Source organism: Panicum virgatum, chromosome 1N, assembly GCF_016808335.1.
Source record: "Panicum virgatum strain AP13 chromosome 1N, P.virgatum_v5, whole genome shotgun sequence".
Classification (NCBI taxonomy): Eukaryota; Viridiplantae; Streptophyta; class Magnoliopsida; order Poales; family Poaceae; genus Panicum; species Panicum virgatum.
The window spans coordinates 65,638,678-65,654,311 of record NC_053145.1 but is presented as its reverse complement, the minus strand read 5'-3'; the positions used below and the strand labels follow the sequence as shown (position 1 = coordinate 65,654,311).

General features: G+C 43.8%; 2 protein-coding genes across 4 annotated transcripts; both read left to right on the top strand.

Moving 5' to 3' along the window:
* Positions 1-5,394: 5,394 nt before the first annotated feature.
* On the top strand, positions 5,395-11,125 carry LOC120657599 (receptor-like serine/threonine-protein kinase ALE2). 2 transcript variants are annotated; one of them, XM_039935958.1, is made up of 8 exons: positions 5,395-5,747; positions 6,928-7,041; positions 7,126-7,215; positions 7,395-7,766; positions 7,849-8,106; positions 8,466-8,855; positions 9,237-9,477; positions 10,033-11,125. In XM_039935958.1, exons 1-8 carry the CDS (start codon positions 5,594-5,596, stop codon positions 10,700-10,702), a joined length of 2,289 nt encoding a protein of 762 aa, XP_039791892.1. In that variant the 5' UTR covers positions 5,395-5,593; the 3' UTR covers positions 10,703-11,125. The 2 variants fall into 2 exon arrangements, with proteins under 2 accessions (XP_039791892.1, XP_039791891.1); XM_039935957.1 differs by having other exon boundaries at positions 5,396-5,747; positions 7,392-7,766.
* Positions 11,126-12,917: 1,792 nt separating this feature from the next.
* On the top strand, positions 12,918-15,509 carry LOC120657598 (exosome complex component CSL4-like). 2 transcript variants are annotated; one of them, XM_039935956.1, is made up of 7 exons: positions 12,922-13,154; positions 13,229-13,303; positions 13,975-14,063; positions 14,251-14,335; positions 14,571-14,652; positions 14,756-14,868; positions 15,143-15,509. In XM_039935956.1, exons 1-6 carry the CDS (start codon positions 12,969-12,971, stop codon positions 14,842-14,844), a joined length of 606 nt encoding a protein of 201 aa, XP_039791890.1. In that variant the 5' UTR covers positions 12,922-12,968; the 3' UTR covers positions 14,845-14,868; positions 15,143-15,509. The 2 variants fall into 2 exon arrangements, 1 of the variants encoding a protein (XP_039791890.1); XR_005668243.1 differs by having other exon boundaries at positions 12,918-13,154; positions 14,251-14,652.
* Positions 15,510-15,634: the final 125 nt, after the last annotated feature.

Sequence of the window (15,634 nt, the reverse complement as noted above, 5' to 3'; positions counted from 1 at the left end):
ACCGGTTCCCACCGGTAAGGTTAACCATGGATACAACAGGGTGGCAGCTAGGACGATCAGCACCAGGCACCAGAAGCCGAACGAGGGGTGTGTTTAGATAAAAAAAACTCCAAACTTTCCATCACATGGAAACATTAAATATAACAAATGACCTATACATGGATTATTAAATGTAGATAAATAAAAAAATTAATTGTATAGTTTTGATGTACGTTGCGAGACGAATTTTTTGAGCCTAGTTAGGTCATGGTAGGACAATATTTACCACAATTAAACGAAAAGTGCTACAGTGTGCTATAGTACCTGGTGCGACTTTTTCTCCCACCTTCTCCGGGGATCTAAACACAGCCGAGGTACCATCAGGGAATTCAAAATCGGTCGATAATCGCGATTATCGGTAAAATTTATCGTTAACGATACTAGCTGAAAATAAAAACCGATTGGAATTTCGATGGATTTCAATGCAAAATTCAAAAATTTAAAAAAATTCATAAAAAGTAGAGAACTTATTTTTATAAAAAAACTAGAGCTTCTCTTGATTCCAGAATACTGTCACATGATGAAAGCAATAATTATTTGATGAGGGAAAAAATAATTTTATCTAACGATCCGTTACCATCCACTGATTGTCGTGCGATTAAGGCCGATAATCAATAGATATGCGGCGATTATCGATGCTGCTGTAGCTGGGAGCGAGGGAGCTGTGATCCTGGCATCGATATGTGTTCCCTTCTTATTTGAGTTCATTTAAATATTTAGGAATATTATTATGGATATCACACGTACCAGCAAGAAGAGAACGAAGAATGATTAAATTGATATGCCGAATGCCTTCATGTATAGACTATGAGCTTGCTAGTTTATATGTGGCTTGTACAGACTATGTACTCTTTTGTTTCTATGCACTATGAGGTTTGTATGAACTATACATTCTTTTCTTTGTGTGAACTATGAGGTTTGTATGTACTATGCACTCGTTTGTTTATATGGACTATGCACTTCGTGGTTTGTATATATGTGCAAATTTATGTGCTTCATGCAATTTTATGGGCAAAATATGTCAACATGTTTATTTTTTAGGCAATTCTATATATAAAATTGTGCATTTATGTGTAATTTATCTAATAGAATATTATACATAACCTAAAAAATTAAATGCTATCAAACTTTTCTATTTTTTTCTACTGCAAAAACATATTTTCAGTTGGTGAAGCGATAAATCATTCGGTTTGCATCGATTATCAACCGATTTTTGTTTTTTGAATTTGATTCCTCTTACCAATCGATTTTGGCAATTATTCACTGATTATCAATCGATTATTGTTACCGGAGGTCACTGATAAATGCTGTATCGCCGGCGAGGTAATCCCTTGGGTAGCACTGGCCTTTTCCTTGTCGCCGTCATCGCCCTGCTGCTAGCTACTCCGTACTAGCTGCCACAGCCAAGCTCGCCGTTGCTGCAGACGGGGCAGGAGGGCTGGGCAGCACGAGGAGCTAGCTGCCTTTTCCGTCGGTCCCGTTTCAGAACGCGGATGGCGACCAGCCCGGCCGTCTCGGATAAGATCGTGTCATTGTCGTGTGGTTTCTCTCTCTTGTCACTTACTAGTTAGATCATGATGGCCCAAGGTTGTTAATGTGTTTGGGCTCCCCAACGGCGGGCCGGGAACGAAGATGGGATGCCCAGATTCGATTGACAGCCGAGAGTGAAAATATTGGGCCGTATGCTTTGTGGGCTTAAATGCTTAATCGCAGGGATTGAATTGATGAGTTGTGAGCTCAGAATTAATCCGCCATCAACTGCATGCTTGCGCCGCTATCACAGGCACCACATGTGGACTAAACATTGGCTAGTTTGATGTGATTTTATAACTTTAAATATATTTTTTCTTTCAAATGAAAGATCTATTTTCAGATCCATTTGAACCACAATATTGCTTACAACAAAATGACAATATGAGTATGTATTTTTATTTTTATGTTTCTACAAATCCAACATTTTAGAAATCTAATGCAGCCCAAATAGTATGAGTGTGAAAGAGTAGATAAAAGGTACAAGGAAGTAATCCTGGGCATTTGATCCACCATCCAACGGCTTTATATATCTTGTGGAGGTGGTGGAGAGATAAGAATATCTCAATTAATTGACGCGGAGACACACCCTTTATATATCTCTGTACTCAATATGCTTACTTCAACATTTAGAGCATCTCTAAGAGTCTTTCTAAAATCTACTCCCTAAATCATTATTCAGAGAATCATTTGAGCAAAAATTGTTTTTTTATATCTCTGTACTATCCAACAGCTTTTCTATATCTTGTGCATAGTCTAGAGAGCAATTCTTCCCTCCATCTTTAGCTAGCGAGAAATCAGGAATAGATGATGTCTACATTTAGGTATCCAATTGAAGAGACTGGTGGAGGGTAATTTTTAACCAAAATCTCTATTTCTAAAGATATAAGGTTCCGAACGATATAGAAAGGATTCATAAAGATATAAAGAGTCTTTTAGAGATGCTTATATAAATGTTGAGCTAGTTCATCCACAAGAATGTCTCGTCTCGACGATGCATTGGACATCTCGTCTCGACGGTGCATTGGACTCTATCCAAGGGACCTGAAGAATCCTACAAATATGTTCTTGCAAACTTGTTAGTCTCATTGATTGCGTTGTCACACAATCACCAAAATCACTCGTAATGGCCTGAATGAGGCCATGTTCTTTACACACCGGAACGTGAACGAGATCCTGGCCATGTACACGACGGAAATCCCCGGACACGCTCGACCGCGATGATATCTACTGGAGACTGGAGTGACGCAGCGTACAATGCCCGGGAGCAGAGGCAGGCGCGCGCGCTGGATGAGTTCAGACTTGATGTCGTCAATGCCAAGCTTCGTGCTCTGAAGACGTTGAAGGCTAGGCTGTTGCAGGGTTTGCCAGCTCTAGAGCAGCAGTTCCTGCAGGAACCAACTTATCTAAGAGCAGGAAGTGCTGAGTTCATTACGTTTCGTGACACTGCCATAGGCTCTGGCGAACAGACCGGTTACTTCTGATTCGACCACTTAGTAAACTAAAGGATGTCTGCTAGATATAGCGATATACATACTTAGAGGAAGAGCCAATAACTGATTATTCATACCAGATGCCGCCATAGACTCATAGTGTAGTCCATAGTTATCAGAATGATAGATGTTGCAGTTTTGCTATTGCTGCATTTAGTTCTACTATACCTTTGGTGCAAACTTGATTGGTTCGGTCCATTACATTGTGTATGGTTTCTGCTTGTTAGGTTTACACACTGTCGGGTTTCAGTACATTGCAGAAGTACACTATGCTTGTGATGAAATTAGTGATGGTAGCATTTCTAAACCTGGCCTAAGGCAAAATGAGTGATCCAATTTCATTTGTCTGCGCTCTGATTTGCTCTTGAATTAGCACCAGTAGTTCAATTTATAGGGTTTCATTTACTTATTTGTTGAGCTGGCCTGTGGCTTTAGTGATTTCTTGTTTAGATTATTGTCTCTGGATGTCACCAAGGACTAAAAGAATGGTTATTGTAGTGTGGTCGTATCTAATTGGTAACTTTTATGGTTTTATTTGGGGATAAGGCCCTGGTCTATCTTGTAGTGGATCATAAGCTTGTTCTGCTCTGCTTTAGATTAGAAAACCTGATTCGATCTGGATTGACAGTCGATGACTATCCTGTTGCAGCTTAGTATGTTTTGCTCTCTGAGCTCTGCATTGCAATTAACCATGAGCTATCCATGTAAACCTTGTAGTATCTATTTTGTGCTACAATAACTCTGCCATCCTAATCAGTAATCTAAATCTAGACCAATGTTACTGAGTTTGAAACCAATGAACCTTGATCTCAGGCATTTTGACACACTAGGTTTATTCATGTCTGTGCCATGGCTGAAGTTAATTGCTCGTAGCTACACTTTTCTCCTAGGTTGTCTTTGTGCTTCACGGTCAGATTAAGATAGCGATGTTTAACTTGAATAAATTTATATTGGATGTGCGCTTGATGGAGCACTGGTGTATGTATAATGTATCATGGTTAGCCCGCAGCATTGAAGTGCGGTTAGGCAAACAAGTATGGTGTTTTTTTTCTTGCTGTTTGGCTCCTTTAGCTTCGCTGACGGAAGAATGAGTTCATTTCAATAATTGGTAACAGTATTTCCACTTGAACGGGGTGCAGTGACAAGCGCCAGTTCCCAGCTATAGTGCTAACGTTTTTGGTACCAGTAGGAGCAGATGTTTTATCTACCACAAAAGGCGAGTCAATTAACTTATTTTTCCGAACGTTCTCTTAATTTGAAATGGTGAACCGTTTTTCTAGGCTGGGTCGTTACAATTTTGTCATGCCTTAGTATTTTTTTTTTCGGGCAATGCTCTAGGTTTGGCTATGGCCAGAATTTGGTTTGGCTCACTAGACCATGAACTAAACACCTTGTTTGAAGGAAGCTTAACGCAACGTTCCTGGCATGCCTATTTTGTTCCTCAGCAGTTCGGATGTTATCCTCGTCTTGTGAACATGTATCCTTTGGCGTTGGTGGCTTGATGCAACATATGTTCTCGTCATATGCTAATGGCTCATTTGGTTTTTTCAGTTTATTTAAGTTATAAGTTACATCACATCGTATGTTTACACACCAATTAGGAGTACTAAACTTATTACAAAACTAATTTTATAAGTGGTTACTTAATCACGAGACAAATCTATTAAATCTAATTAGTCAATAAATTGACCTAGTTGCTTCAGTAATCATCCGCTAATCGTGCGCTAATTATACTTAATGGATTCATCTAGAGCTCTAATTATAATTTGTGCAATTAGTTTTAAATTAAATTGTCATTTGAACATTCGAGAATATTCGATGTGCTTAAAAAATCAAATGAGGCCTTAGTCATCTCGTCGAGCAGGGGCGGAGCCTCGTGGAGGCGAAGCTGGGCTCCGGCCCCTGCTTTGTCTGTGAAATTTAGTGTGGTAGTTAACTTGTATAAGATGCGGCCTTGGTTTTAAAGGCAAGATTATTCATTCTATATCTACTACACTTTCTGCCGAGAGGCAAAGAGCAACGAACTCACTGTCGCATGGTATCTGGGCATGTTGGCACTACTCGTGGCGTTGATATCTCCTTGCCTTTGCAACTGGCCCCTCCTTATATTTTGTTCACGCTCCGCCACTGTCGTCGAGAGAGGATGATCTCGTTGTACCCACATTGACCGCTGGCGTTTTTTATTCTTTTTTTGCAACTGATGTCAAATTAGAAAAAACAAAAGCAGAATAAACTCGACAAAAGAGCACTTTGACTCTAGAGCCAAAATCCAAGCACTACTGTATATGTATGCAAAAGCACAGGCCTGCGCAGCGCCCAGGATGGGCTTCCCTCACTCGCAGCATCAGCGTCCTGCTTCCTGCATCGCTCGCTGGATTATTCGAAATCAAGGCCTCCCTCCGACTCCTGACTCCCCTAACCGCGGGATTAGCTGCTCATTAACTCCACTCCAAATCGGCAGTACTCCTCGGCACAGCAGCCACTGCCAGCAAAACCACCAAACCCAGCGGGAGAGCAGCCACGGCAATTTAATGCCTTCCCCACCGATCCCCGCCGCCGCTGCCAGGAGCTTCCAGATCCGCCGCCCGGGCAATGCTGTAGTGCCGCGGCCCGGGATGGGTGGCGTCGGCGCCGGATTGCTGCTCCTGCTCGTCCTCCTGCTCCGCGCGCCCTCCGCTCTCCATGGTACGACCGGCTCCTTCCTTCCTCGCTCGCTCCTTTTCGCTGCTCGCTTTCCGCTGGCATTGCGAGGTGTTGCTCGGCTGGTTGCCACACCGCCGGGGCGGTGCTCTCGCGCTTTGCTCTGGGGGCGCGGGCGGGGATTGCGCGCGTTTTCGTGCTGCCTCTCGGCGAGCTTCCTGGGGGCTCTGGTATGGTGCGCCGTTCCTGTCACGGGCCTCGGGTGCTTGGAATCGGGGTGTGACGCTGGCGTCTTCCCGGGGTTTGGCATTTTTGGTGCGGGATGCGGAATTCAGCTGCGTTTCCCCAAGAATTTGGCGCTGTGGAGAGGATCTAGTGAAGCGTCAAGTTTACGATACTGTCGGTGGGCTGGTTGGTTGCCACTTCGTCCCCGCCCGGCAGCCCCTGCGTGTGCGGCTTTGGGCAAGTGTGTTTTCGAATTTTCGCTGACACTAATGCTCGGAATCAGGAGACGTTGAGGGATTCTGCTTAGATTGGCAAGGCATGCCTTTCTGAAGGCCGTTCATGCTGCAAGCAGATGCTGCCGCGTATTCCTTGTTCCAAGGACTCAGGGTACATGAGATTGTTGGGGTGCAAAGTTTGCCAACTTGCCATCTACTGCGTTTTGTGTAGGGAGCTGGTGATTGCTAGCTAAGCTTCCTCATAATTCATGCTTTTGTAGTTTGTGCTCAACTAGACCTTGCTAGTGCCTTCTGCACTAAGTTGCCCCTTCGAGGGGGCTTATTCTCCATTTGGAGGGCTCTGTAAGCCTCCTGACCAGGCATAAAATGTTTGGGAGAATGCAGCCTATGTGGAGCGGTGCATAAAATCGTAAGTAGAATATTCTGTGGTAGTTTATTTCATCTGGGGGTACTATTGAGAATTGAAAACGTATTAGGTCTCCCTTTTTTCTAGGAAGGGGAGGAAATGATTCTCGTTAGGTATTTAAAATACAAGCATCAAGTTTGCAATTAAATAACTTATACAAAGCTACAGCATTATTAGGATGCTGTATAAGTTTATTCATCACCAAGCCTTGTTTGAGAAACGGTAATTGCCGATGGACATTGGCATTTAACTCCCATGCACCGCATGCCTTTATGATGTTACACTTTATACAGGACTTATTATATGATTGGTACAAATTTTCCCGGGTTTTAACTAATTTTCCCTCTATATTCTGCAGCAACTATATTGCCTAGTCCAGCACCGGCTCCATCGAAATCCCCTGAAGCGAGATTGTTTGGACCTCGCATTTCCCCTTCATTTCCTCCAAGGGCACCGTCCCCTGAATCTCCTGGTACACTATCATGGCAACTTAAAACAACAATCTCAAGCTTCAAATTCTCATAGACTGCTACTTAATTTCCTTTTATTCTTGTAGGCATTGCAGTGCGCCATCATCCACACAAGCACCAGCACCACAGAGAATCAAATCTGGCCCCTTCACCATCCTCATCGCCTCCACCAGAAGGTTTGGCATTATCCTGTCAGGAATCCTTGTATTACTTAACTGAATCCTATACTTGTGTCATTATCTGTGGTCTATTTGTCTACCATCGTTTCTGTTGAGATTTGAGCTATCTTGTGGCTAAATATATGATTGTATGCACTTTTCTTTATTCATTGAATAGTTTCTTGGATCTTTAGCAGGTTGTTCTAGCTACACTTGCACCGAGCCACTGACTGCAACACCAATTGGTTCCCCTTGTGGCTGTGTCGAGCCTATTAATGTTATCATTGATCTGGATGTAGCTCCATATCTACTGTTCATGCACATAGCAGAATTAGAAGTTGAAGTTGCGGCTGGTACTTTTCTTAAACAAAGCCAGGTGAAGATCATGGCTGCAGTTGCAAGTATCCAGGATGACCAGAAGACACGGGTAACCATCTATTTGGTGCCACTAAGAGAGCACTTTGATACATATACGGCATCCCTAATATCTGATAGGTTCAGGGATAAAAAGGTTCAGATAAATTCATCTATTTTTGGAGATTATAAAGTTATCAATATCAGCTATCATGGTAAAGCCCTATACATGGAATACCCCTTTCATAGGTTATTTGCTTGAATCATGTTTGTAAATACGCATCATTGTCACTGCAGGATTGCAATCCCTGTCACCATCTGTGTCTGGGGAATTGGATCCAGGAACTGAAGATCCTATAACAGCAGCAGTGCCCAATCAGAAGAAAAGGCACAAGAAATCAGATATTTGGATCATCGTGATAGTTTCAGCATCTTCTCTTGGACTTCTGTTGACATGTGCTGTTATCCTGATTTTAATAGTAAAATGGAAGAAACTGGGACGGCTTCATGAGGCAATGAGCCCTGCAACTACCCCAGCAGCTAACAGAAGATATGGTATGGTTTTATTACTTTTTTTGTTCTTTGCTTGATTATTACGCTCTGTCGACTATCTGTTGCTTATGGCTGCTTGGAACAATTGTAGAAGTAATGCTGTGATAGGAATGTTAGCATCGCTCTGTTTTTTTTCCTAGAACATCTATTATGATTTTCATCTTGCTAAATCTAGATTTTTGTGTTCAACATTGGAAAAGGTTGATTACGGTAAACGTGCATTAACAGTTTCTGTTTTTCAATCTTTATTAGCATATTATTTATAACAAAATCTAGTGTAAAGGTTTCCCGAGTACACAAAAATGATTGCTACTCTTAAAAGTGCTGCTGCAGTTATACTGATAGCTTAATGCATGATGCAGGCGCCAGATCAACTTTATCAACCAGCATGGTGAGCTCTGCATCAGCATCAATGTTTTCAACAGTGGCCACTTGCACATCGTCTGTAAAGACATTTTCACTAGCCCAGCTACAGAAGGCCACGGATGGTTTTGATTCAAAAAGAGTTTTGGGTCAAGGGGGCTTTGGACGTGTCTACCACGGGACGATGGAGGATGGAAACGAAATTGCTGTTAAATTGCTTACAAGGGAGGACAGGAGTGGTGATCGTGAGTTCATTGCAGAGGTGGAAATGCTCAGTCGACTACACCACCGTAATCTTGTCAAACTGATTGGTATTTGCATTGAGCGGAACAAAAGGTGTCTTGTGTATGAGCTCATACGCAATGGAAGTGTGGAATCCCATCTTCATGGTATGCCAAATAGAAAAGCTATGCTTGACAACTCTTGAATGGAAAGCGTTGACTGCATTGATCTCCATAAAATAATCAGATGAGGCTTATTTATTTTGTTCAAACCTGGCTGGCTAAATTAGCAGCCATTCTAATTATAGAGCTTTGAGTTATTTAATGATGTAGTTTTAAGGGAGTGCATATTTCACACTATTAACTGGCAGTTCCAATTTTTTCAAAAAAAACTGAAAATTGCTCTGATGACATGTCTTTCTGAAACTGCATTTCCACGGCACTCAGAAACAAGAAGTGCAGAAATCCATATTTTCCTCTTTGCTATTTGTGCCTAGTCTAGGATTTGTGAGTGTATGTTAGGTTGATCTTAGCCTTTTTTATCCATAGGTGCTGACAAGGCTAAGGGATCGCTGAACTGGGATGTTAGGATGAAAATTGCTCTTGGGGCTGCTCGAGGCTTGGCATATCTGCATGAAGATTCAAACCCTCATGTTATACACCGTGACTTCAAGGCCAGCAATATATTATTAGAGGAAGACTTCACTCCCAAGGTTACTGATTTTGGTTTGGCAAGAGAAGCTTCCAATGCAACTCAACCCATATCTACCAGGGTAATGGGTACTTTTGGGTAAGGCACACTTCGCTTATGTCCATCCGATATAACGGTGTCAATAGCCATGAGATCATTTGTCAATGAATTGCATAATGTGCGGCATTTTGCTACTTGTGATTATGATAGGATGATTTCTGTTCTTTGTGATGGATACTTATTACATGGATACCAGTGTTACATGGACACGGGTGCGGGTGTCGGTGTCCGACTCGGGTGCGGGTGTCCGATTCGTTAGAATTTTTGGGGACACGGCAAATAACACTTGGAATCCGACACGGGTGCGGGGTATCCGACTCGGCAAAAAAATTAAGACACGGGTGTCCGGGTAACACAAATGGATACACTCCTGAAGGTCACAATTGGAAAAAAAATGCAGCTAATATAACTATCATGATTAGTTCCTAGAGTTTGTTGATACCGTTTCGGTGTTGAGTAATGTTGTTGAGAGATCATTCTTTTTTTTTGGCCAGACAATTCGTGGTATCGGACATGGCTTTACCTACACCTCATGCTCCAGAGTCCCTTGCGTTTTACTTGATTGTATTTTAATTTTTCTCTATGGCTTCACAGGTATGTTGCTCCAGAATATGCAATGACAGGGCATCTTCTTGTCAAGAGCGATGTCTACAGTTATGGGGTTGTCTTGCTGGAGCTTTTATCTGGAAGGAAACCCGTAAGCATCTCTGAGTCCAAGGATCCGGAGAACCTTGTGACTTGGGCCCGTCCTCTGTTAAGCCATAAGGAGGGCTTGGAGAAGTTAATTGATCCTTCTCTGGATGGAAAGTTTAACTTTGACAATGTAGCTAAAGTGGCATCCATTGCTTCCATGTGTGTGCACACCGATCCATCACAAAGGCCATTCATGGGAGAAGTGGTCCAGGCGTTGAAACTTATCTACAATGATCCAGATGAGGCTTGTGACGATTCCTATAGCCCAAGGAATTCATCTGACCAAGACGGTGACTACGAAGGTGGCCTGGTCTTTGAGAGTGGCAGCTGGGGAATCGGGGCCTCTGGGTGTCTAGACTACCGGAACTCCTTACCATTTGTTACTATGGACTACAGTTCTGGACGACTAGAAGGACACCGTGGCCCTCGAATGGCATTGTCAACGGACTCCCATGTCCGGTCACCAGTGCTGCAGAACAGATCAGGCCCCTTGAGGATGAAGAAAAAGCTCGCCTCCTTCTACCGTTCCAGAGGCAGTATTAGCGAGCATGGGCACCTGCCGCGACATTGATTGATCAGTAAGCTAGTGTTAGGGCTGTTAGCTTGGGTTTGACTTTGGGAATGAGGCTGGGAGGTTTGTTATCACCTCTCGATGATTCTTGCCTCATGTTAGTGTACAGTTCCGGTGACCCTTGGGGCGTGGTGCCTTGGGTATAGGTGTTTTTCATTTGCCTTCTGCTTCTTCCCCGGAAGCAATGAGGATGGGGTTGGCAGATGCTCTCTATTTTTGCAAATTGCGGTTCATTCCTCATGCATCTGATTGGTGTAATCTGGGTTAGGGAAGTTAATTGCCGAAATTCTGGGCATCATGTTGTCGCGACTAGGTGGTTGTACTTGATGCAGTTCGAGTTCATTGTAAACAGTGCTAGTGATCTTCCTCGCGTTGGCGAGATGACTATACAGCCGGCTCAGCTGTCAGGTGGTTACTGGGTAATAATCTTGGTTCGTTAGTGCTCATGGAAGGATGAAAACGGACGGAAAAAATCCCGTTTCCGTCCGACCGAATTTCTACATTTGTCCCATATTTGTAGTAAAACGGAAACGGGACGGAAAATTTTGAAAATGGGACAGGAAATGGGTTAAGGATAGCCGGAAACGGGACGGGATACAGAGGGTCTATCCCGCCCGTTTTACTGGGATCCCGTTTTCTACCCGGATAGACTCGTATTCATCCCGTTTTCGAGTTATAAAGGATGAGCTAAATAAATGAATCTACCAAGTACTAGTCCAACCCAACAGATCCAAAAAGCCAACCCCAAGGCCCCAGCGGCCCAGCTGCCACCCCCTCAAACCCTTGGCCCCTCAATCCCTCACGGCCTTGCCTCACCTCACGAGAGGCCGCCGCCAGTTCATCGCCCCAGGCCTCAGCACCCTCTGTCTCTGGCGGCCGCCGCCCGTTCGTCGCCCCCGGCGCCCTGCAAGCCACCACGGCGCCTCCAGACTTCGGCCACGCGACGCCTTCCGACGGTCCTGGCTCCACAGCCTTGCGCCCCTGCCCGACTCCTGCGCCGCCGCCCATCGGTGCCCACGGGCCACGACTCCAAGCTGCTGAGCCCGACGCCGCCAGCGCCATCCTCGAAGATGTGTCGTTCGCAGAATGGACATGGAGCTAGCCTTCGGCCTTCGACTTATTCAGTTATTCTACGTGATGTGTCAAGACTTATTCTATTACTATGTTGTTAATTGCTATGTACATATTGCTGGTTTGTGCTTCGAATCATTGAATGTGTAAGGTGTCACGATATAGGTATGTCTTGTAATGTGTCATCCCGGTGTAAGTTTACGTTTCCGTTGTATTCCCGTTCGTATTTGTTCGTCCGTGTACCCGTTTATCCCGGTCCCCGTCTCGTTTTCGACTCTTTCCGTCCCGCTCCTGTTTTCGGTGAAAAAATATGGCAACGGAAATGGGAGAGGAGTTTTCCCGCCCGTTTCCGTCCGTTTTCATACTTGGTACTTTGCCTTTCTGGCTGCATCGTTTATCATGCGAGTATTTGCTCATAATACTCGTGTGCTCATAATACTCGTGCTCTTGTGGAGACCATGGCGCCGTGTCCTTGTTGTCGTGGCGTCATGCCCGGGCACGGTGCTGTTGGTTCACTCACGAGCTGTGTGTCGTCGAACCGATTGCCTGGCATCACACATAATTTTGTCCTAGTTCGAGAATTGGAGGCTTGTTCTAGCTCGTTTAAGATGGTGTAGCTGTTTTTTTTTTTTTTGCAGAATGGTTTCTGTTGAAAAAAAAGGGTTTGTGGAGTATGTTTTCTTTTCCAGAGATCAAATGAATCTAAATCAAAACAAACTGATAAAGCAAACTGGTTGGATGCTAGTACTTAGAAAATAGAAACCAGTTCTCAGCAGCAGAAGTTAAATATACAGGTCGGATAACTTACTAGGCAGGCAGGGCCAGGTCCCATTTCCAATGGAGAAAGACATTCGTTTTCCTCTTACAAATTAAGTTAAAGACCCGCGTGCAATGGAGTTATCTTTTTCTGGATCATATTTCGTTCAAAAAGAAAGACTTTGCGAAATGCTTGCAACACTTTCTATTCTGATTTCAAATTAATCTGCTACCACAAATGCTGTAAAAATTCGATTTATCGTCCGGCTCCCCTTGAAATTAAATCCCCCAAGAATTTAAAGGAAATGGAAAATATGAGGCCCAACTCTGCAATATTGGGCCCAAGAAGCCCATCGCACAGCACATTAACCCACGAAGTCGAATGGGCAACGAAACGGAAACCCTCCCCAGCTTCGCCCCCAAACCCCGACATCTGCCAATGGCGGCCACCGCGATGGACCACGACGGCGGCGGCGATGACGACGTCGTCACGCCGGGGGAGCTCCTGGGTAATTCGTTAACCCTCGTGGCCGGACGCGGAGCCTACGCGGAAGGTCGTTCCGTGCGCGCGTCAGTCACCGGCCGCCGCCGCATCGTGCCGCCCGCACCTGGCTCCGACGACCAGGTAGGGTTTGTTTGTTCGAGTTTTCGAATGTCTCTTCTTGGTAGGTGTGATGAGCTGGTTCGGTTGTGTTTCAGAGGTCTACGGTGGAGGTGGTGGGGCACAAGGCGCATGGAGCCGTGCCCCAGCCTGGAAGCGTCGTCATCGCCCGAGTAAGATATCTCAGCAATCACCAGAGTTCGTTGCTGTTGTGTGAATTCTTATCGTCACCGAATACCATAGTTGAATCAGTGGGCATCTAGCCATCTATTGTTCATGTCAGGAATTATGCATGTAAATATGAGCTGGTGGGAGTATGGTGTATGGTTTACAGTTTACTTTTTTTTATTGTCAACACTCATATCATGTCCATGCTTGTGTGAAATTTGGATGTTTCTTGTCCACATGCATGTCCTAGTTCAAGTTGTTGTGGGGTGTCTTAGCGGCCATGTTTGTAATCAGGATAGTGCTGGTGACACCCAGCCTGTCCGTTCATAGATGTGTTACTTGAACCTTCGAGCTTGAGGCTACTGGCCTGTTTCCTTGTGTTACTGTTTCACACATTGGTTTGAATGCTTTGTATCTTGTTAGCATCATTTAGAAATTATTTTTACAGAATAAATTGGGGGAGAGATCTTTCACAAGTGTAATCACTAATCACTAGAGCGCTGTTAATGTTCTGTTCTCCAATATTGCCCTACCACTATTTTATTGTCTTGACGCTAAATGGTGATTCTCAGGCATCTTTGCTGAAAGTACTTATCTAACATAGTTGTGGATCTCTTCGCTCCTAAACAGTGGAAGTTTCTGAAACTGCTGATTGCTGAAAGTTTTTCTGCTGCAGGTAACAAAGGTTATGGCTAGAATGGCCAATGCTGATATAATGTGTGTTGACTCAAAGGCTATCAAAGAAAAATTCACTGGCCTGATAAGGTGGTGCCTTTCAAATGATTTTGTTTTGCCCTGTTGTTTCCATCTTTTGTTGTTTCCAGCTGATGTCTTGCACCACATTTTCTTTAGTTAGTTGCTGAATTACATGCATGGATTCATGCTCTTATTCATCCTAGAGACAACCAATCAGGGAAAGAGGTTTCATGCATATCCTCTGTTTTATTTGCAGGCAGCAAGATGTTCGTGCGACTGAAATCGATAAGGTGGATATGTACCAGTCATATCGGCCTGGGGACATTGTTAGAGCCGTGGTTGTATCCTTAAGAGAGGGGGAAGGGGGGGGGGGGGGGGATCTAATGCAAATAATCTTTTTCTCCTTTTTGTTACCAACCTTGTTCACGCTCACTTTCCCTTGGGTCATTCATATCTATGTGCTTCAATTGACAGCGTTTTTTTATATTTATACTTTCACTTTGAAATCTATCCTGTTTGGTTTAATTAGTATTTTTGGCTGGTTGGAGAAGTTGAGATCCTTAAATGATGTCAAAGCTTTCTCTTGGTGATGCAAGGGCATATTATCTTTCCACTGCGAAGAATGAACTTGGTGTTGTTTCAGCGCAAAGTATAGCTGGTATGAAAGGATGCAACATACAATTTGTTTGTACAAATACATGGAACTGCTCCCATCGATGTAACATAGTTTTATTAATCTTGCTTCCCATGTGTTTCTCCAGGTGGTACATTGGTTCCAATCAGTTGGACTGAGATGCAATGTGACTTGACTGGGCAAATTGAGCTAAGGAAAGTTGCAAAGGTGGAATAGATGTGCTAGCCTTCCTGACAAATGGTAAATATATTATTAACTGATCTTCTCATCTGCAGTCATAAGTATTGAATATATGGACATATATAAAAAAGCATTTTCGCAATACTTGATCAGTGTCAATGTCTTGATGATTTGGTGCATCTGTTCGAATTGCTTATGCAATTAGAGTAGAAAAATTGACTGCCTTTCTTCATTCCCTGCAAATGATCATCTGTCCTTTCATTTGGTCTCAATGTTAGGCGATTGAAAGTTACAAGTCATTCTTACCACAAATTTCTTTGTCCACACATTACAGGCTGTGATGGTGTTGAATATGTCGGCCAGTGAGACCAGCACCTCAGCCTTGGACTACTGGTTGTGCGATGTCTGAATTCGTTATGCTGGAAGCTGGATTGAGTACCTTTTTTAGGATAAGCCTGTCTGAATCTAAGTAGGAGATGGTTCACCAAAAATGTTAGCCATGGATCCTGTAGTCCACCAATCTTGTGATCTGTAACTCGTGAGCTAGTGACATTGCCGAGTTTTGTATACAGTAGAAATTCCGACCTTGCATTACTGAGATATGTTGATGTATTTTTCTGGCTGCCATGAGCCAGATGAGCTGTCCTGCGTGAGTGCCTGGATTTTGAGGACCGTACTGGTTTCAAACGGGCATATTGTGATGATCTTTGAGATCTTTCATGCTTTCAGGTCTGGTTGGTATTTCATTTCCCGACCACCCCAAGGCGTCAGCAAATGCACGCCGCCCTGGAAGGTCAAATCACGGAGGGACGATGCAGGCAGGCTG